We start from the raw sequence: 23,719 nt of genomic DNA on the forward strand, positions 1-23,719 counted from the left end.
CAAAATAAAATCTTTGTTATATTTAGGAGGTCTGTATATAAGTGCTAAAGTAACCAACCTAATCAAGTCCACTTTAAATACGTGCACCTCAAAACTAACAAAATTCACCACCGAAACCAGCGTGCATTTAAAACAATTCCTAAAAATAGTGGAAAAAATGGTTAGTATCGTTGTGGAAATATCTGTTGGATAGCCTGTTAAACCTTCTTCATCAGCTTCATGTTATTCGTTTGTTTAGTCTCTCCGTCACAACCCGTGACATTAGTGTGTTCTTAATCTCAGATTTCATGATTGTTAGGGTCTATTAATTTTTCACAGAAACCTTGAAAGACAAATAATGTCTTGAGCACACAGAATTCAAGTTATCTTTAACATGAAAAATATGCATTTCCATACATGCTCGCAACAATAATTATGTTTGATGTTTTATTCTAAAAAGTTAACATATCAAAGAAACTGATTTTTGGAGTGATACTATTTTGAAAAATAAAAAGATATATGACGTGAAAGCACAACAACGGTTTAATGACATACATTTTGCAGTTCAGGCACCCTTGTGTGCTGTTGTCAAGGACATGAATAGCTGATTAAATGACAAAGATTACTAAAAACAAATTGAAATAATAGCAAGAGTTGAGCATCTTTTAGTTTGTGTCGCTCTTGACTAAGTCTTGCATCTCTGTGATGAAGGTGTTTTCTTCCATTTCAGCTTGTTGCTTACAGATAAAAGGGAGGTTTGTGGCAGGACTACACAGGTGACGCCAACGCTGTCAAGAAACACAGACACAGTGAAACAACATTAATCTTTTATGATTTACTCTTTTTTTTTTTTTTTTTTATGCAGTTTAGCTTTGGTTAATAGTTATTACATCTCGTATACATATACATCTCTGCTCAGTGGCTTGTTCATCTCTTGACCATGTTTAATCTCACCTGTTTTAGGCTTCCTTTCTCAGTAAACAGTCGGATCAGCGCCCATCCAGGCACCAGCAGAATGGAGGACAGGGCCAGTAGCCAGCCTAGTGCGTAAGCCCAGTCCGGGTACACATACCAGCGGTTAAAAGTGAGAGGTTTGTACTTAACCATTGAACAGACAAAAGACGCCTGAAAATGGACAGAAGAGAGAGAAAATTAGTAAAGAATGAATAGAAAAGAAAAAGGAAAATTAAATCAGATGAATGTGAGAAATGGCTTTAGCCAGGAATATAAAACTAAATAATGACCAGAGAGATTTGTTGGGTTTTTGACAAATACAAAACAAAGCAGATGAATGAAATGTAGAGGCACTTACCAGGGACACGAGAGGAGTCAGGTATTTCCAGCACAGCATGAACATGTAATTCGGTCGTGAGTTTGTCATGTCTTCGATGATGTCAAACATTCTCTCAGCCCCTGTGGTGTTAGGGAATAATTGAGCATCACTGGCTTTTAGATACTGTCATTGTTGTCTATTGTTGTTTCTGTTGGTCTATTGGTGATCTTTATGTTGACTGTATTCAGACATATTCTGATATATTTATTTGTTTATTTCAGACTAAACCACATTTTACCACCTCTGTTTTGGATAATGGCTGTATAATGCTGGACATGTATATTGACAATATGTATATATAGATAAACAGTTAAACGTCTCATTACGTATGTAACCCTCGTTCCCTGAAGGAGGGAACGGAGACGTACTCGACGTGTCGACTGATTGAGATCATGGTAGGGAGCCTGTCATCTTCGAGTATTGTAAAAACGAGCCAATGGACATTGGTGTGCGTGAATCGCATCACACGCCCCACCCACAGCGCGGGTAAAAATACGGAAGTGGATGCACGCACCAGTTGTTTTTCGCTGAGGAGCCAAGTGGAACCGTGTCAGCAGTGGTACAGTAATAGTGGCTAGGGGACTACGTCTCCGTTCCCTCCTGGGAACGAGGGTTAAATACTGTACGTAACCGAGACGTTCCTTTCAGTCGCTCACGTTCGCCGTAGTCGGATCCTATTAAAACGGCACTAGTGCTGCCACCTTCCAGTGCCTAGACAAAAGCCTCCTGATCCTCCCGCATATTGAGGCAGCTATAGGACAGGGCTTAGGCCAGGAAAGTCACTGTAGGCAACCGGTCAGTGACGGCAGAGCAGGCAGTGAAGACACGGGCTCGCTGCAGGGAGTCAACCCGTGGAAGAATACACATATGGTATCGCCGTAGGGATCACAACATATGGACCCCACCTAACACAAGTTACCAAGCATACAAGTTATAGGTCTAATATCGGACACTCCGCCACGTCAAACACCGAAGGGGTGAGGAGGAACTCAACAGGGTTCGGAAGAGGGAACTCAACTGGAGCAAAAAGGCGCACTTATCCAGTCCATAGGAGGGGAATGGCGCAGCAAGCCAACACTACAAACCGGGCTAAGGTGAAGCTGGCTTTGTATGAAGGGAGCCCACGGAAAGCAACCGGCTCGACAAATAGGCTATTTTCCTAGCGAATGTGCTGGTGTCGCCCAGCCCACAGCTCTAATTCTGTCAGTGAGGCAATCGTGTCAACGCCCAGGAAGGAGCAACACTCTCTTTTTGGAGGAGCTCACTACCCAGGTGGGCACGGTGCATCTTGGAAAAAACTCACCAAGATGATGGCAAGCACTAATTTTTTAGTGGGCCAACCTCTGCATGGAAACCGCCTTCCCTTCTGCTGGTTTCCGAAACGGACTAAAGCTGGAGAGGTCCTGAGACTTTGCATTCTGTTCTGAATAACCGCAAGGCGGGAGGAACAGAGAAAAGTCAGGGCTGGGTCTGCCTCCTCCTGGGCAGCGCTTGCAGGCTCACCACCTGGTCCCGTCTTAAGGGAGAGGTAGGAACCTTGGGCACATATCCAGGCCAGGGTCTCATATTAATGAGAGTTAGCCGGCCCGAAACCAGGCATGATTCGTTGACCGAAAATGTGTGCAGGTCCTCTACCTTCTTGATAGAGCAAGCAAGCAGGAGAACTGTTTCTTTAAAAACAGAATTTTTAACTCAACTGCCTGCAGTGCTCAGAGGAGATCTAGAGTGCAACCCTCATTTTTCTAGAGGGAGCTCTCGCAGAAGTGATAGTATCTACATTCCTTTTAGAGGTAGATAGCTGAACCACCGCAACGGAACCTGGATTTCTCAGGTTCAGTGCGGGTGCCAACGATGCCCCACCCCTGAGAAGTCTCAGAGGAATGAGTCAGGAAGGCTGTCTGAGGAAGGAGGTCCTAGTTGGGCCATTACGGGGCAACTAAGAGAACCTGATAACGCAAGATGCGTTAATTCCCTAGTGAGCCCTCCTGTACATCACTGTGTTAAGTCAGGTAGAGAGGAGGGCTCACTGGGGAATTGACGCATCTTGCGTAGGCCCCGGCGTCAGCTGTATGCCAGTGTCTCCGTGTTTCAGGGAATAAACAACTGGAAAGGGGACGAGATCAGAGCGTCTGCAAAAGATGTAACTGTGCGGCCCTGAAGAATCCTGGACAGCTGGACCACCTGGGGATGGAGTCTCCACTCTTTTCGGCAACAGGCTGTCATGAGGCCACCTGGGCGGCACGATTGAGCAGGCCGGAACTTAAGTGGAAGAAGCCACCTCAGAAGCTTCTGACTCCATAGGAGGAGGTGGCGGGCGAGTTGTGACATGTGAGGGAAGCGTATGAGCAACGGTTGCTGTACTGGGCAGTGCGATCTTGGTGAGCAGCAGAATCAAGCAAGGACACTGCTAACAACTCAAGGCAATTGAATGCCAATGCAGTGGGAGGTTCGCCCAAACCCCTATTTACTGCATGATACTACTTATTTACTCTGGATCCTATTTATACGTGGTCCCTGAGCTAGTGTTTAGTAGACACTTGTTCTAGGAGCGATTAACCCGGAGAAACAAAAGGTCGGAACACTGCTGAGAACCAGCTGGAACCAGCTTCCAGAAGAGCTCAGATGTGCTCCTACAGTAGTCACATTCAAATCCAGACTCAAAACACATCTGTTTAGCTATGCATTTACTGAATGAGCACTGTGCCACTGTTCGTCCGACTGTTTGTACTGTACTGTATTTTATTTTATTTTTCTAAACTGTTTTAATTATTCTTATTTCTTTTTATTATTTTAATTTCTTTTATCTAAAGCACTTTGAATTGCCATTGTGTATGAAATGTGCTATATAAATAAACTTGCCTTGCCTTGCTGAGATTTTGGCAGCAGACCAGGTGTTGTTAACACACAGAGCGTGCTGCCACCTAGGGACTCTGTCATGAAGTCAGTGCTGAAGCAGTCATCATATGGAGGAAACCGGTTATATACGGCTATGTCTACCTTATGCCCCAGGAGCCTCTGAAGGTTATTCAATGAGACCCTTTCTCACTTTTAAGCACTGATCGGACACATTCCAGCTGAGAAACGTGTAAACCAAGTCCACCTCCAAACCGGAAAAAAGCTCCTCAGTCCGTGGACGAGTTACTCTTCTCCAGTTGACCTGAAGACCCAACTGGCTACAGTGGGGAGAACAAGTATTTGATACACTGCCGATTTTGCAGGTTTTCCTACTTACAAAGCATGTAGAGGTCTGTAATTTTTATCATAGGTACACTTCAACTGTGAGAGACGGAATCTAAAACAAAAATCCAGAAAATCACATTGTATGATTTTTAAATAATTAATTTGCATTTTATTGCATGGCATAAGTATTTGATCACCTACCAACCAGTAAGAATTCCGGCTCTCACAGACCTGTTTTTCTTTAAAGGGGACATATCATTGTTGTATATTTGGAGTGTTTAGAAGTACAGAAAAGATGAAATTATTCTCTTCAGGTGCTTCGTTGATATCTTTATATTCTGTTTTGGTCATATTTTTCAACCTGTTCCGATTTTTCTGTTATCTATGACGTTTTTTGAACTATTACGTCACAGTATTTGCAGCGGAACTGCCAAATAAGGACATTAACTTCCGGCCCAACACTTCAAGCAATCCGCCATTATTATTTCTCGCTGCAATTTTGTAGTCCAAGCTAAAGGATGCAGAAGTTATGAGAGGGTAAGTTAAAATGTTCGGTTGTTGGATGTAGTAACCCACACGCTTCATTACACCGTCTAATGTAGATGAACTGCCGCGCTTGTGGCGCATGTTTAACTGAAAGAACGAGCAGAGACCCGGTCGCGCGCGCGCGCACTCTCTCTCGGAGCCAGGCGAAAGTGTAAACAAGACTTCACCGTCTCCAAACTAGACGCTGTCTTGCTCTCTCTCCCTCGCACATATTAATCAAAATAAATCGACACGGTGGTAAAAGGTCGGAAGACCAAAGTTTCATGTGTAAATACAGTAACACACCATTGCGATACATCCATATGAAGACGTTGTTCTACAGGTTCGTCGTCTTCATTTTCATCTCGCTCCTGCTCCGACTCTGGCTCGAACATGTAAGGCTGGCTGGACAAGTCTTCCGTTGTTGACATTTTGTTAATAACGTGTGAATAAAAAGTTTCTGTGCCGCTAGATAATCGTATCTCTGCTATCAGACTACAAAAATGGCCGAACGGGGTGGAGTTGAATCTCTGCAACCTGGAGAGGGGGCGGGGTATGAAGTGTCTCAATTGTATTTAAAGAGACCGCACCAAAACGAGTTGCTCTCAGACGCACATCAGAAAAGGGGTAGAAAAGGGGCCTGTGGAGCTATAATAATGAGGAATTCAGACCCAAGCATTGCAGTTCCGCTTTATATAGACTACAAATGTATGATTTATATGTAAAAAGGAACAATTTAAAAGCATGATATGTCTCCTTTAAGAAGCCCTCCTGTTCTCCACTCATTACCTGTATTAACTGCACCTGTTTGAACTCGTTACCTGTATAAAAGACACCTGTCCACACACTCAATCAAAAAGACTCCAACCTCTCCACAATGGCCAAGACCAGAGAGCTGTGTAAGGACATCAGGGATAAAATTGTAGACCTGCACAAGGCTGGGATGGGCTACAGGACAATAGGCAAGCAGCTTGGTGAGAAGGCAACAACTGAAAATGGAATTATTAGAAAATGGAAGAAGTTCAAGATGATGGTCAATCTCCCTCGGTCTGGGGCACCATGCAAGATCTCACCTCGTGGGGCATTAATGATCATGAGGAAGGTGAGGGATCAGCCCAGAACTACATGGCAGGACCTGGTCAATGAACTGAAGAGAGCTGGGACCACAGTCTCAAAGAAAACCATTAGTAACACACTACGCCGTAATGGATTAAAAACCTGCAGCGCAGGCAAGGTCCCCCTGCTCAAGCCAGCGCATGTCCAGGCCCATCTGAAGCTTGCCAATGACAATCTGGATGATCCAGAGGAGGAATGGGAGAATGTCATGTGGTCTGATGAGACAAAAATAGAGCTTTTTGGTCCAAACTCCACTTGCCGTGTTTGGAGGAAGAAGAAGGATGAGTACAACCCCAAGAACACCATCCCAACCGTGAAGCATGGAGGTGGAAACATCATTCTTTGGGGATGCTTTTCTGAAAAGGGGACAGGACGACTGCACCGTATTGAGGGGAGGATGGATGGGGCCATGTATCGCGAGATCTTGGCCAACAACCTCCTTCCCTCAGTAAGAGCATTGAAGATGGGTCGTGGCTGGGTCTTCCAGCATGACAACGACCTGAAACACACAGCCAGGGCAACTAAGGAGTGGCTCCGTAAGAAGCATCTCAAGGTCCTGGAGTGGCCTAGCCTAGTTAGTCTCCAGACCTGAACCCAATAGAAAATCTTTGGAGGGAGCTGAAAGTCCGTATTGCCCAGCGACAGCCCCGAAACCTTAAGGATCTGGAGAAGGTCTGTATGGAGGAGTGGGCCAAAATCCCTGCTGCAGTGTGTGCAAACCTGGTCAAGAACTACAGGAAACGTATGATCTCTGTAATTGCAAACAAAGGTTTCTGTACCAAATATTAAGTTCTGCTTTTCTGATGTATCAAATACTTATGTCATGCAATAAAATGCAAATTAATTACTTAAAAATCATACAATGTGATTTTCTGGATTTTTGTTTTAGATTCCGTCACTCACAGTTGAAGAGAACCTATGATAAAAATTACAGACTTCTACATGCTTTGTAACTGGGAAAACCTGCAAAATCGGCAGTGTATCAAATACTTGTTCTCCCCACTGTATGTAGCACTCGAAGGGAGGGACTTGTACTGAGACTGATGCATACTGTGTTTGTAACTTGAACGGAAGCTTGAAAAATAGCCCGAAATCAAGAACACAGATCCCTGACAGTCTAACTCACTATAGTCTGGGTACAATGAAGGAACGGCTCGATCGCAACCTTCGCCAGTAGGAAGTGACGACCGCACACACGACAGGCACAATTCGGAACACTGAGGTGTAACAAATAGCGCTGAACATGGGCGGGTGCCGGACGAACTGAATCGTGTAGCCGAGTCTGAAGATACAATGAACTGGCTGAGTCGGTCGGGAGCAACTTTCAGTGCTACAACGGACCGACACAGGGGGGCCAAGGTATCAGAGACGTACTCAGAGTGAGAAAGCGGGCTAGAGAACAGGGACCCAAATCGGAAGGCCCGAAGGCGGCCCGAAGCAGGGTCTGAGTGTTTAACACCTGTCTCATGGTAGCGGCAGAGAGTGTGTGAGAAGAAGTGACCGGGTCCTCGAATGCACTCAATTGCCAGCTAGTGAAGCCGAGTCTATTGGTACAGAGGAACCGACTGGATCAGCCAGGAACACCGTGTAGTGCTACAACTGAGCGATGCCGGGGAACCACGGATACCACAGACTTCTAGGCAAAAAACAGGGACCAGCTTGGAAGGCCTGAAGGCGGCCCGAAGCAGGGTCTGAGTGTGTAGTGTGACTCTTACCCGTCTCTTCATGGCGGCAGAAAGTGCGTGAGAAGGCGTGACTGGGTCCTGGAACCGCACCCAACTGCCGGCTGGCAATACAAGAGGTAGCTGAGGGGTGCAAGGCTTTACAGGGTCGCACACCGCCAGTCTGGCCCTCTTTGGACCCAGGAACAGAGGAAACTGCTCTTTCTTTGAAGTGTGGGAACCGCCGGCTCCACTGTTTTTGGGAGCCAGCGGCAGAACAGACACGCACACACAACAAGCCTCCACCCGGCCCTCCACAATTTTTTTTTTTTTGTTGTTGTTTAAAATCTGAGGGTCTGTTCTTTCTTTTGATATATTGCATGTTCAGATATATATACAACAATATATTCCGGGGGCCATGAAAGTTTTGTGAAAATGATCAAAAACACTGGCGGGGAAAGAGTTAATAATATGGCAATGTTAATGTATTTGGTATTGGCAGACTAGATCTGCTACACATGCTGCTGCTGCAGGACAAGTATGGACTTGCTACTGTAATTAGATATAGGCTACATACACGTTGTTGTGAGCATGTAAGCTGCCTCATGAATAGACATACATAAATCCCATAGTAGATCTAGGCAGGTGGAGCTGGGGGAGGTGGAGGATTTCAGATGAACTCTGATAATGCACTGAAGGGCCAACTTACAGCAAATACTGAACCAGACTATTTAAATGTTGAACAGTTGATCAACTGAACAAACAGCTTTTGTGCAACTCACCAAAAACCCAACCCATGGCTAAAGATTCAAAAACACAGAGGAAAAGAAGACAGGCTCCACTGCAGGCATAGTAGTCGAACAACTGGAATACATACATTCCCCCCTGTAGGTCACAATGCAAAATTACAAGTCAACATAAAGAATTGGAATGCATACTGCACAACATGTACTGTATACTGCCTACTATTTTCAAACGTAGTAGCTTGTAACAGTATACAGCATACAATGTTAAAGTTTTGAAAGTATGTATGTAGCAAGTTATACAAACACAAACCTCTGTAACCATGACAAGTTGGCAGAAGAAGCAAAAAAAACAGAAAAGCAGAAGAAATATTTCTCTACGTCCAACTTTGCGCAGTACCATGGGGTACAGGTCCATCACTGATGTCATGAAAACTTCCATCGCAACAAACTTTGGGGGATTCAGAACAAAATTACATTAGAGTTGTGAAACACTTTCAAGTGCATCAGATGATGTTCTGTATATTACATCTATTAAATAGCTTCCCAACTTAGGAAGGCTTTAATTTATTAGTATACTCATCAAACATGGCTCATGATTAAGGTTTTACACCTCTGTGTGCAGGTTTGAATTTCAGCTCACCTGTGTATCTAGTCCCAGCAAAATAATCATGATGAAGAAACAAACAGACCACAACTGAGGGAAAGGCATCATAGCTACTGCCTGTGGATAAGCTATGAACGCTAATCCTGGACCTGAAAGAAAGACAGAGAGAGAATGTTTTCTTGAGTATTTAGTGTCCTAAAGCTTTACAAAATTTTAAAGAATGTTGCAGTACCTGATTCTGCCACCTCCTCAATGGGGACACCCTGCTTTTGAGCCATGAAGCCCAGAACTGAGAAGACAGCAAAGCCAGCTACAACACTGGTGCCACTGTTCAGAAGGCAAAGCCATAAGCTGTCCCTAGGGAAAACATAGATTATACAAGTCCTTGGTTTGAAAATCAGTGTGCCTAAATTATGGTTTGTAGAAGAGAAAAGAGGAGGGGGCCAAACACAGAACCCTGAGGTACATCAATGATAAGTTAGTGCAACTTCAACACACCATACCCTTTAAGATACAATGAAGTAAGAATGCCTTTAAAATAGTACTTAAACAAAGGTAGCAGTATACATGCAGTATAGTTAAAGAGAATCTTGAAGAAAAAGAAAGATACTGAAAAAATAACATATTATCGAACCGAACTAACCTGTAGCAGTTGTTGTTATATTTATTGTAGCTGCCTAATACAGTAAGAGAGGCTGTACCCAAAGCATATGAGAAAAAGATCTGAGCTCCTGCTTCCATCCAAACCTAAATGCACAACACATTAGCAATAAGGACTTGAGAAGAGGCTCAAGAATTGTAATATTAATGCTAATTTGATGTCTGCAAAATTTCAATTTTGTTTAGCTACTTATAACAAGAAAATAACATATTTCTTACTGGTTGTGAATATAATTAAGTAGACTATCTAAAAAACATTTCTTTATCAACTGATCTAGTCTATATGTAAGGGTTATTAAGCCTGATTCCAGGAAAGGGCACATGATGGGGTTACCTGCGGGTCAGTGAGACGGGCCGGTTCAGGGTACAGGTAAAACACAACCCCCTGCAGAGCTCCAGGAAGAGTCAACCCACGAATCAGCAACACCAGTAGCATCACATAAGGAAATGTGGCTGTGAAATACACCACCTACAGTAGAGGCACAATACAAGAAAGTTTAAAAATGCAAAATAATAATAATAATCATTTTACTAATTTGAATAAACAGACAAAATACTGCACTGACATTCCATAATAATGAATGCAAACATAATTTCATATAAAAACTGTAAATGCAGCAGAAAATAGACCAAGAAGAAGTACATTTTGACGTTTTGTGAAATGTTTAATGTGTTAAGACACAATTCTCTTCAATGACATTTTTGCACACCTTGCCTGTAGATTTGACTCCTTTCCAGACACAGAAATAGCATATGATCCACATTGCAACGAGACACAGAAGAATCTCCCAGTTGATTTTACCGACCTCCTCAATACCTCCAGAAAGAGCCAGCACTCTGTGTCTATAAAATTTGACGAGAGAGAGCAACTATCATGCTTTATAATTTGCCAATGTGGAATGTTCTTGCAAGATTTGATTTTATTATTATCAAATCTTATCATAATATAATTTATGTTTATTTATTTACTTCCAGAACTCAGTAACTGCAGAGGTTGAATTAATCAGCGTTGTCCAGTTGAGGGTCAGATTATTTGCAGCGAGATTCACACAATCATCTAAGATGGAGAAGGAGAAAAATAAAAATAAAAAAAGGATTGCAAACCCCTGGTCTAGCATACTTTATGTTAGTGTATTTTAAACTATCACCTGTGTTCCAGGTGTTGTCACAGCTGTCCCACGGCAGTTGGGAGCTGAAAGAAAAGATGAGGTAGAAAAATGCCCAGGCCAGAATGATGATGTAATACATGCAGCTGTACAGCACTATCAGCTGTCCTGCATAGCCAATACCTGACAAAAGTAAACAGAAACACTGATCAGCACAAACAATACTAGACAAGGAACAGAACAAACTGAAGGACTAATGCTGCCTTTACGTGCTATCATAAAGTTTCCTACTTCTGAAGTTGTGATTACAAGCTCACGCATTCAAATTCTGACTTCCAAAAAATCCTTTTTTTGAAATCCAAAACTCAGGAAAATATAAAGAAACCAGGAACTGCTCAAAATGCTGACAGAGTGTGTGAACCAAACAAAAAAAATCAAACAAACAAGACTTCATACTGAATGAAGACAAAAGGCATTTAAATAGACAGGGTGATAATCAAATGAAACAAGACACAGCCAAAACAGATAAACTAATAATGAGCATAGGGTTCTGGCAAATGAAGTCTGGGAATAACAGTCTATGGAAACAGTAAGGGACTAGGCTGCCATCAGTTGGCACATGATGGCACCTGCAGCTGACAGATGTAACATAGCCCCCCCCTCGAAGGAACGCCTTCCAGAAGCTCCAACATAGGTGGGAGGTGGAGTGAAGGCGGATCCTGGTGTGGGAGGTGGAGCGGAGGCGGATCCTGGGGCGGTACGGTGGGCCAGGACCATGGAGAGGAAGAGAGCCTGAAGACTGTTGCAGGACAGGCAACCAGGGCGGAGCAGGCTGAGCAGGCGGCCAGGGCGGAGCAGGCGGCCAGGGCGGAGCAGGCTCTGAAGGTTCAGGGGGCCAGGCGAATCCGACGGTTCAGGGGACCAGGGCGGATACAACGGTTCAGGGGCAGAGGCGGCCATCTTGTCTGAAGACGCCGTCGTAGACACAGGCGTGGCGGCAGCCATCTTGTCCGAAGACATAGGCGTGGCGGCAGCCATCTTGTCCGAGGACTCTGGAACGGTTTCATAGATTTGAACAGGCTCAGGAACTGATCTGTAGACTAGAACAGCCTCAGAAACAGCATCAGGCTCAGGAACAGAATCAGGGAAAGATCTGCAGACTAGGACTGGCTCAGGAACAGACTTAGGAACATATTTGCAGACTAGGACTGGCTCAGGAACAGACTTAGGAACATATTTGCAGACTAGGACTGGTTCAGGAAGAAACTCAAGAACAGACTCATGGACTTGAATAGTCTCAGACACAGCCTCAGGCTCAGGAACAGATCTGCAGACTATGAAAGGCTCAGGAACAGACTTATTTACTAGAACATGCTCTGAATTATGTGCAGTTGTCTTATTGTCTTATTCAAAGTCATTTCGACGAACGTCGACCAAACATACCACAGCGCCACTGCCATCACTGAAAGCACAGAGGAAGACGGGATGAACTTTGGGATTAGAGAAGCGTCAGCAGAAATATTCGATGATAGCGGCTTTGATAAGCCGGCTGTTCTGACCATTCTCAGAGGTAGATCTGCCAACTTAGATATCAAACCCCAACGTGGATAGGAAGCCTTTGCATCCTCAATCGCTGCGTCAACGACACCCGGGAACACAGGGATGGTGTCCGTGATGGCTGAAGACTGAAAGGTTTCTTCTTTCACAACTGGAGGGTTGCTGATCTTGACCACTGAAGACTCAGACAAGGTTGTGCTGGCGGTTGGCGGCCCTGACGTGACTATACTGTTGATTGGAGGCTCTGACGTGACTGCAATGGCTACTGGTGGCTCTAACATGACAGCTCTGGCTAACATTGTAAGAACTGGGGTTTTCAGCATTAGAGTGGGCATGGATGGAAAGTGCTGACCAAGCTCCGTGGCCATCGGAGCTTGCCTCACGTAGCCCCCTCCCAAAAAATGTTTTAAGCGAAGCGTCACCATCTGCCACGGTAAACAACAATGCATAGTCCAGAAACTCAATGAACGAACTTCGAGGTGCATCATGAATTAGCTTATCTTTGAGAGAAGGGTTAAGCCTGTGACAGAAAAAGTCCATGAGAGCATAGTCCGGTAGATCAGAAGAAATTGCAATGTCCAGGAAAATTTGTATATGTTCTTCGAGTGTGCGGTTACCTTGACGCATACGGACTAGTTCAACTTCTGGATTCATGATGATGAAGTCTTCTGTAATGATTTGTTTGTGGGAGTAAGACAGCATTCAGCAGAGAGAGTAAGAATCCAAACACAGTTTATTAACAAATGTAATCCAAGGTCATACCAGGCAGAGGGTCAAGCACATGTAATCAGTCCGAACACAAATACAATCCACTGAGGCAGACGGTAACAATAAATCCAAAACTCAGGAAAATATAAAGAAATCAGGAACTGCTCAAAATGCTGACAGAGAGTGTGAACCAAACAAACAAGACTTAATACTGAATGAAGGCAAAAGGCATTTAAATAGACAGGGTGATGATCAAATGAAACAAGACACACAGATAAACTATCTGAGACAGATAAACTAATAATGAGTAGAGGGTTCTAGGAAATGAAGTCTGGGAATAGCAGAGTCTATGGAAACAGTGAGGGACTAGGCTGCCATCAGTTGGCACATGATGTCACCTACAGCTGACAGATGTAACACTGCCATAGAAAAATAATAATAATGTTGACTCGATTGGTACACTGCCTTCAGAATATGTAAGTGCTGGTTGCCTGTGCAAATCCCACCTGCACAAAGAATGCAGATAAAATACATTAAAAGTTGTTTAAATATTTTGACTCACCTTCAGCCAGTGGACAGAGGCGATGCCAACATGTAATGCCCCCTTCCTGTGTGTACTGTCCCATAGCCGTCTCTAGCAGGAACAGTGGCACTCCACAGGTAATCACAAACACCAGGTAGGGTATTAGGAACGCCCCTGAACACATCAGTACAATAAAACATTATTAAAATGCCAGAAAGGTAAACTAGATCATTCATATTTGTAACCACTAAAATAATGAAATTTCAAAACAGCAAACAAAATTGTGTATTTAAGCTGCCTCATACCTCCTCCATTCCTGTAGCAGAGGTAAGGAAACCTCCAGACGTTACCCAGACCAATCACAATCCCTGCCACAGCCAGAATAAACTCTGCTTTGCTGCCCCAGTGCCCTCGCTCCTCTATTTGTCCTTTGATTCTGGTCATACCGTCACACTGTTTTGACCAGGTTACTCTGATCCTGCTGTCCAGACTGCTGTAATTTAACAGTGAGTTTGTTCTAAATTCTACTTAGCTATTCATTTATTAAAATGTATCAAGCTATTCATTGACTGATCCTCGCCAGATGAAATGACAACCAAAGTACAAAATAACAATGGGGCGAGTCTAAAGCAGATGCTGTTCATCATGATACAGTATATGATATGCCTCAGGCAAAATTTGTATTTCAAAATCTGTAGTTTTGAAGAAAATTGTTAAAATATGCAAAACCTTTATCATCCAGTCTAGTGTGAAATGTTGCAAAACCACTTTATAAGTCCCCACCACCCCCTCAGTTCACAAGAACAAACTTAAAAATGCATGACAATATAATTAGAAAATGCATGACAATATATTATAAAAAGGCAACTCGGATTTTTAGTTTGAAAATACTGTATGAGCAAAACATTATGTTTTATTCAGTCCTTTTGATATTATGGTTATTTCCTCTCTTTTGTCCTTTGTAAGGAGGTTTCAGATCTGATTCAAATGTCTCAATTAAGTTTTAAGATTCCTCAAACTGTGATACTTTTCCACCAGCATGTAAAAAAAAAAAAAAAAATTAATCTTAATATTTCATGACTAAGGCTTTTGAAGGGCAGTCCTAAATGAGAAAATAAAAGCTTTAAACAAAATAATGACAATTTACACATCCTGGCTCTTATTACATTGTGTTGCCTTCTTGAGCATTAGTGAATGTTTGCATTTTTTTAAATAGTTGTGCATGAGTCCCTTTAATTGACTTAATTCTGTCATAACTCTAAGAGCACTGGCCTTGAAAAGGGATTTCTGGCCTAGATTAATGCCTTTGTCACCTATGGCAGGATCAGACTGTTGACATTAACTGTATGGTATTTTGACTGAAACTATGATTACTAAAGATAAATAAAATACATTTTAGTTAGGGCAGCTTTTTAATTACGATGCCATTAGCCCAATCTAAGAGACAATAAACATCTTCAGGGTCCAAAATGAACACTCACCAAGTGCCAAAGGCAAGTAAAAACTGGCAGGAGCAAGTACATTTACTGACTGGTAACATTTTAGGAATTGCAGCAGCCTATAAAACAATGTAACCCCCGTTGGCGATTTAGGGGTTAAATCACAGTAAAAGGGACAATAGCTCACTAGAAGTTAGATGATTATTTTTAGGAACACTGTAGACCAGATTAATACCAATCAGAAGACACAAGAATTCGTAAGAGGCAAGGGCAAACACACACACACGTAGATGATTTAATTGCACTTATTTATGTAAGGTGGAATAGTCTTTTGGGATTTAACAGAATACACCAATTGAGTGTATCAATGACACTGTAGAAGCAAAACAAACAAAATAAATAAAATAAGGAATAAATCAAGTTTAAATGGGACTTTTAACCAAATAAAATAACCAAATAAATTTGAACTGTATATGACTCAAATGTTCAGTTCTAGGTTTGATTCCCCCCTTTCTTTTTTTATATGATGACCTTATGTCAGTATTTTTTTCAATTTTAGCACTTTAGAGTTCAAACCTATACAAAACTCAAATACACATACTCAAGGTAAACAAACAAAACAATAAACCCAAAATATCAGCAACTCTTAGAATTCAAATTCAAAATTCAAATTCAAAAAACTTTATTATCTATCAACCAGTGATAGAAATTTGTCTGGTTAAATTTGGTTAAAAGGCTCACATATACACAATACAATCACACACATCACAAAACACAATTAATACAAAGAAAATAAAATACTGTACAAAAATGAAAATAAATAAAGGCTTAATACAAAATACTAATAAAACTTTTTGGTCTTATTTAAGATAGAAATTGCAGTAGGAATAAAAGAGTTCCTGTAAGCTTTCTTTTTGGCCAAAGGAGCTCTAAAGCGGCAGCCTGATGGCAGTAACTGAAAAGAGGGGTACAGAGGATGAGAGGGGTCAGTAACGATGGAGACTGCTTTCCTCTTTACTGCACAGTTATAGAGATCTACAAGTTGAATTTGTGGGGCCCCAATCATTTTAGATGCCTGTTTGATTACTCTGGATAATTTTTTCTTGTTTTCAGCAGAAAGAAAATTAAACCAGGATACAATATTAAAAGTCATAACTGATTGAACTAGAGAATGATACACTGCTGTCAAGATATTCTGTCTTACATTAAAACCCTTCAACCTTCTCAGCAGAAATAAGCGCTGTTGAGCCTTCTTATAGACAATATTCACATGCTGAGTAAAGGATAGATGCCTATCAATCTCAGTGCCCAAATATGTGAAGGTCTCAACTTGTTCCACTACCAGCCCCCCAAGCCTAAGTGGTTCACATAGTGAATGTAAGGTATTTGATGAACGAAACCCCCCACAACACAACTCCTTCGTCTTACTTATATTCAACTCCAGCGAACTTTCTTGAAACCTTTGGACCATAGAATCAACATATTGTCTATATGTGACCAGGGATTGCTCATCTTTTATGCAAGCCATCAAAGCCATGTCATCAGCATATTTCAGAAGGCACATACCATTAATATCACACTTAATTCCATTCGTATATACAGAAAATAAAATAGGCGATAACACGCAGCCCTGAGGAACCCCCGTATTTACAATAATACTATTAGATTTAAAACCATACATTGTGACATGTTGGGGTCTGTCTTTTAAAAAGTCCTTAATCCATAGAACAAGAGTTGAGTTAACTTGTAGTCTCTGCAGGCAATTCAGTAATAGACAAATGTTCACTGTGTTGAAAGCAGATGTAAAATCCATAAATAAAATCCTAACAAATGAGTTCGGAAGGTCCAGGTGTCCAGTCACTTTATCCAAGAGAGTTAAGCAGGCATCCTCAACTCCCCGTTTTGGCTTATAGGCAAACTGGAGTGGGTCCAGACACTCAGCTACCTTGGTGGTAAGCTCCCCCGCCACCACCTTCTCCATGCACTTACAAAGAATCGAAGTGAGTGCCACAGGTCTAAAATTTGTCATCTCCTTGACATTTTTTAGGAACAGGAATAATGGTTGTCTCCTTCCATGCTCTAGGTACATACCCTGTGTTCAGTGACAGTTGGAAGAGCTGAGTCAACATACCACCTAGTTGGGCTGAGCACTCTTTCAACATGCGGCCCTCAAGTCCATCTGGGCCAGGAGCTTTCCTTGGCTGTAATTTGGAAAGGATGGAAACAACCCTTTGCTTATCCACACTGATTGGTGTAGAGGCACTACTGATATCAAACCGGTCCCAATCATTCCCAGGATTAGTCAAATTAAACCTGGCATAAAAAGTGTTTAGCTGCTCTACAAAGGAAGCAGGCTCTGGACTATAAACTTGAGTTGAAGCTTTAGTTTTTCCCATCATGATATTCAGATTCTGCCATGCTACTTTTGTATTTCCTCCAATAAACCTCTCCTCCATCTTGTCTTTAAAGCGAAGCTTGGCCAGCCTAGTTTTATCTCTCAGTTCCTTTTTCAATTCATTAAAACAACTTTTATCACCCTCCATAAAGGCCATTTTTCTCAGGTTAATACAATGTTTCATTTCCTTAGAAACCCAGGGTTTGTTATTTGGGTACAGTTTAACTTCCTTAGTTGGAATAACATTGCCAGCAAAGAAGGACATATATGAGCAAATGGAATCATCTCTCAGCAAAAAGATAGGTTGATCAGCTGCTCACCATTATTATAACTGTCTGCAATACGTTCAGCTGCAAGAGCATTATCAGGGCCAGGAACATAGACAAGGATCACTGTCACTTGAGTGAATTCACAAGGAAGATAAAAGGGTCGAAATGACACTGTCATAATTTCATAATGCCGTGAACAAACGGTCTCACGCACCGTAAAATTAGTTGCCCATTTATCATTCACTGCCATACAAAGACTGCCTCCAATCGATTTCCCTGTCTTTTTTGTATCTCAGTCATAACAAATGAAAGTAAATCCATCCAAGTTCAATACAGTGACCTCAGACAGCCATGTTTCAGTGAAACGGATCAAACTCGTGTTCCGATAGTCCGATAGAATGCAATACAAAATTCAAATATAATGCACAGTTCAATAATGTCAGTCCGAATAATAACAAACAATATTTTCTTTCCTCAGTTCCTAATAAAGTAAGCACTCAAGTACTCAATCCAGTACTCAAAAAAAAAAGAAAAAAAAAAAAAGATAATAGAGACTCCAAACCTTCAAGAATCCAGTGAAAATATTTTGTTGGGAGCGTTGAAATGCAGATGTCCACGAAGACAAAAAACAAGCGTCTCTGATCGTCTTCCGGTTGGCTCGCCATCCTCAACGGTGTACAAGTGAAGTGTTCATACTAGTGCAGTCCACGAATAGAAGGATCCAGAATCTAGATTTTGAGATAACAAAACTGGCCGATTCCCTTGTGTATTAATGATATTTCTTATTTTCTTTCAGGGTTTCACCGGATGACGCAACGATGGCCTACTCCATTGGATTTCACCACGACGACGGTCACACAGATCAACAGGATAAAGGTAAGACCTTTCCGAAAACTACTCAACTTTGTTCCTAAACAAAATAGCTACAAGACATACAAATATATCTTTCAATAACATCTAATAACAAGATTTTGTGCAACTTCAAGCTTACGCTTCTCTTGTGTTTTCTCTATCTTTTCTCCTCAAGCGGCTTTTCTAGGGGGTGGAGTCCGCTTGACCTAATTACATGCGATTGGCTGCTCATCTAAACCATATCTAACATGAAATATGGTGGCGCTGCACGGCTGCGACCCGGGCTCTGGCTGCACACGTCTATGTTTTACGGTTGTTGTTTGATTGCTTTCTTTTATCTATTTATTTTTTCTTAGTTGGAGCGCGCTAGCGAGCTACTCAATGGCAACACTTGCACACATCTTTGTCTGAATATTTATTACTTGGGAACTCTTATCACCATGGTTTTTAAAGGGTCACAACACCCTAAACCAAAATTTCTGAGATTTTAACAGAGGTATGTGTGTTGAACACCATTGAAGACAAAGTTAGCATCTGTTGGATTTAATAGTAGGGGGAAAATGGTTAAATTTTAGTTTTTATACGCTATTTTCGTCTTCCTGGTTTAAAATCTTCATCGTGTCCACGTCACTGGCTGTGACGTGGCAGAGCACTATAGTACTCTGATGACTCATCGGTGTCTCATAATTATTAATGAGACTGAGTTTTTTATCCAATGAGAAGACACTTTCTATTAATTATTCATGACACCACGTGGATCTTTCCAATGACAGACATGTCAAACTATGATATCGCGTAGTAGATGAGAGAGGCAATGATGGGACGCGCGTTTGTTTTTGTGGTGCAAAAGTTCCAGTGCATCTTTCCTCGCGATGCTGCCCGGGATGGACTCTGACTGCGGGCGGCTGGTTGGCCATCAACCACGGACACATCTAAACTATGTGTGTGTGTAGCAACCATTCAACGGGAGAATGGTGGACTTCGGCCTTGTACACCAATGCAGGTTTCGTCTTGCGAGTGATGCGGTCCCGAGGACTTTTCTATCGCTTCAGAGGTGTGTGTGTGTGTGTCTAAAATGTAACCCTGACCGTTTTACTTGCCTTCTGTTAAATCACTCGTTATTAAAATTTAGATATTTCGATAATACCTCAATTGTATGGAACGTATGCTTAATTTGTGCAAATTTCTATGTCACTGTACATCTTTATTATGTGGGTTTAGGGGGCGCGTAGATCTAGGATATGTAGGCTACTGAACGGTTTTTTTTTAAACGATTTTTTTATTTATTTTCAAATATATGCATTTATAGTGTGTATATAAACAAATATATATTTTATAATGACATAATTATACATATACATGTGCATTTATATGTTTTAAATACAATTATAAGGTGTCAGTGTATTTCAGTAGACTATAACTTTGCCAGCTATAAAAAAATCTAGCATTTCCTCACGTTTTACCACTGATTTTTAGTGACAGTCGATGACAGTTTCCCCCCTCTCCCCTGCCGTGCCATACCACACCCTCTCCCCTCCCTTCTTCTCACAGCCACCACGCCCAATTAAGTTGCATTTTTCAAAAAGATTGTGAGCTAGACTTGAGCTGAAAGAGGGGGGTGTCGTGACCCTTTAACAACCACTATGTGTGGGGAGACTCAAACTCTTATATCATATACAACAGAAGCCCCGTTTTTGCTCTCACCTCGATCTGTGGATTTAAATCCGATGGTGGACCTGCCGGAGGAGCTGAAACGGAACTCAGATCAACGCCGGAGACCTCGCAAAAGAGGCAGACGAGGGGGAGTTTTACAGCGTCTCAGACGGAGGTCGAATAGGCCGCCTCTCCCTTCCATCATTCTTGGAAATGTAAGATCACTCAGAACTAAGATGGAAGAACTCCGTATCAACGGCAGATCGTGCTTCGAATACCGGGACTCGAGTGTAATGGCGTTCACAGAAACTTGGCTTCACAAGGACATTCCCAGTTCGCTTATGGAGATTGAAGGTTTCTCCTTAATTCGAGCAGATAGAGGGGAGTCCTCAGAAAAAGTCAGAGGTGGAGGAGTCTGTGTGTACGTGAGTAACGGATGGTGCACACAATATACAGTGAAAGAAACCGGCTGTACTACTGACGCCGAATACCTCTGTCTAAGTCTAAGACCTTTTTATCTCCCGAGGCAGTTTGGCAACGTGATACTGTGTGTAGTGTATATTCCTCCCAGTGGTAACGCATCCAGAGCTGCCTTAAGTATATCTGACTGTATTTAAAAACAGCTACGGCGAACACCGGGAGCTCCAGTCCTTGTCTTGGGCGATTTTAATCATTGCAAACTTGAGCCATTTTTACCAGGCTTTTTCCAATATGTTAAAGGTGCCCTAGAATGTGAAATTGAATTTATCTTGGCATAGTCAAATAACAAGAGTTCAGTACATGGACATGACATACAGTGAGTCTCAAACACCATAGTTTTCTCTTTCTTATTTAAATCTCGTTTTTGAAAAACACCCCTGAAAAACAGGCGAATCTCCACATAACACCAACTGTGACGCAACAGTTGGGATCATTAATATGTACGCCTCTAAAAATTTGCATATGCCAGCCCATGCTCAGTGCCAGGCGGAACTGCGCAGCCGAATCATCAGAAGTTCTGCAGGTGAAGAAACAAGCGAGGATCATAGGGAAAATGGCAGATCTATCTATAATCTATCTATAATCGGATACCGCTACAGTTTAATTCGAAGAAAGTTGCTCTGCCCATTTCACCACGGACTGTTTTTCTAACCTGGAACAATATCAAGCAGCCAGGCTTCTCTCGGCGTCTCAAACGGACGAAGGGGGCAATTTCAACTAACGTTATATTCCCGCAAGCGGTAAGAAGTGATTTTATTAACGATCATTTACACTGTGTTATCTAGATCCAGCGCGATATTTTTTTTTTTCCTCGAGAGACATCGTGGCTTGCAAACGAGCGAACGAAGCATGGCAGTTGCTCAGTTTGGATGTAACTACAAATGAACACAAAAATATTTTTTTAGCTCCTTCATCCGAGCCTCTGAAGAACCAGTGGGTTATGTGAATTTCTGATGTGTAATTGTTCAAGTTCAGACAGATAATCTTTCTCTCAAAGTCGTTCAACACTGTTTATGCATCAGTAAATCGCATTGCAGTGATAAGATCTTCATTCACGCGATCAACAGGCTGTCATCTGCTCAATGCTGGAATAGATCTAAATACTTAAAAAACTTCTCATGATTCGTTAATCCCGATAGCTGTAATAGTAAAAACGTATAATAGCTGTAATAGTAAAAGTTTTCCAGATAGGTCCACATGTAATGCCAGATATTTCATATGCAAGCATGTCAGCCAATCACAGCAGTGGGCAACAACACTGAAGTCTCACAGCAGACACGCCCCTTCAAACAGAGTGTTCAAACCAGGTGATGAAATCAGGCTAGGAAATATGCCTTTTATTTCTAAATTATAACAAATTTTGATCTAAAAAACATACTAACATTATAAGGGCACCCCAGGAAACATAATAAAATAATAAAATAATCCATTCTACGGCACCTTTAAATCTGCGACCAGGAACAATAACGTTCTGGATAAATGTTATGGCAACATTAAGGATGCCTATAAGGCAAAAACTAAACCCCCTTTATCCACGTCTGACCACAATATTCATTTAATACCGACATATAGAACTGTTTTAAAAAGAAACAAACCTCTGGTCAAGACAGGAACGATATGGGATGAAAGAAATGTAGAGGCATTAAAAGGGAGGCAGTTCGTTTTCTAAGTACGAACTGGTCAGTATTTCACAACACAGATCTGAATGCAGTTACGGAGACGACTACGGACTATATTCGCTTCTGTGTGGATACAATACTCCTTAAAAAGGAGATAATGGTGTTCCCTAATAATAAGCCTCACATAACAAAAGAAGTGAAAGCCTGCATCAATAGGAAAAAAAGAAGCTTTTCTAAAAAAAAGGACCGGGTTGAGTTAAAAGTCGTCCAAAAGGAACTGAATAAACTATTATGGGAAGCTAGGAAGCGTAAAAAGGACTACATTGAACAAAACATTTCATCTATGAACAATAAAAAAACTGTGGAACTCACTGAGAACCATTTCTAACATGGATTCTAAAAAACAACGTCTCATTACAACTGACGATTTTAAGAAAGCAAATGAGTTGAATGACTTTTTTATACAGTTTGATAATAATGATCCTGTTAAGGAATGTGAAGAGTTTTTACAAAATGTTGAATGTGCAACGGATGTTAGATTACTTGTGGACCCTCAAGAAGTTACTTCACTTTTTCGGAAAACTTACACTAAGAAATCAACTGGGCCAGATGGTATCTCAGCTTATCTTTTGCGGGAGTGTGCAGAAGAGTTAACTCCAGCTTGGTGTCCAATTTTCCAGCAATCGCTAGACAGTCATACGGTTCCTTTGTTATGGAAAAAGACTATTATTACACCTGTTCCTAAAAAAACAGGTGCTGTTGATAACAATGATTTTAGACCAATTGCTATAACTTCTGTAATTATGAAATGTTTGGAGAAGTATGTGATGTCGAGACTGAAATGTAGTGTAAATTCATTATTAGATCCATTTCAGTTTGCCTATAGGGAGGGGAGAGGGACTGTTGATGCTGTTAACACTATCACTCATTTAACTCTTCAACATCTAGAAACCTCTAATGCTTATGCACGATTGCTCTTTGTAAATTTTGCTATAACTTCTGTAATTATGAAATGTTTGGAGAAGTATGTGATGTCGAAACTGAAATGTAGTGTAAATTCATTATTAGATCCATTTCAGTTTGCCTATAGGGAGGGGAGAGGGACTGTTGATGCTGTTAACACTATCACTCATTTGACTCTTCAACATCTAGAAACCTCTAATGCTTATGCATGATTGCTCTTTGTAAATTTTAGCTCCGCTTTTAATACGCTTCAGCCGCAGTTACTCCTGGGTAAGCTTGTAAAAAGTAATGTCAACCCTTTTATTATTAAGTGGCTCTTTTCTTTCTTAACCAATCGTACTCAATATGTAA

The 23,719-nt window shown here is 41.6% G+C and overlaps 1 protein-coding gene across 1 annotated transcript; it reads right to left on the reverse strand.

Annotated features, from left to right (window-relative positions):
- Positions 1-500: 500 nt before the first annotated feature.
- On the reverse strand, positions 501-14,142 carry LOC311089197 (sodium- and chloride-dependent GABA transporter 2-like; the record flags this gene model as incomplete). The annotated part of the gene is made up of 14 exons (XM_084123702.1): positions 501-767; positions 934-1,104; positions 1,292-1,392; positions 8,577-8,679; positions 8,851-8,988; positions 9,181-9,293; positions 9,377-9,501; positions 9,788-9,891; positions 10,139-10,273; positions 10,515-10,647; positions 10,774-10,861; positions 10,953-11,093; positions 13,738-13,872; positions 14,004-14,142. 14 exons carry the CDS (start codon positions 14,140-14,142, stop codon positions 645-647), a joined length of 1,749 nt encoding a protein of 582 aa, XP_083979828.1. The 3' UTR covers positions 501-644.
- Positions 14,143-23,719: the final 9,577 nt, after the last annotated feature.

Source organism: Abramis brama, assembly GCF_963993115.1.
Source record: "Abramis brama genome assembly, chromosome: 9".
NCBI lineage: Eukaryota > Metazoa > Chordata > Actinopteri > Cypriniformes > Leuciscidae > Abramis > Abramis brama.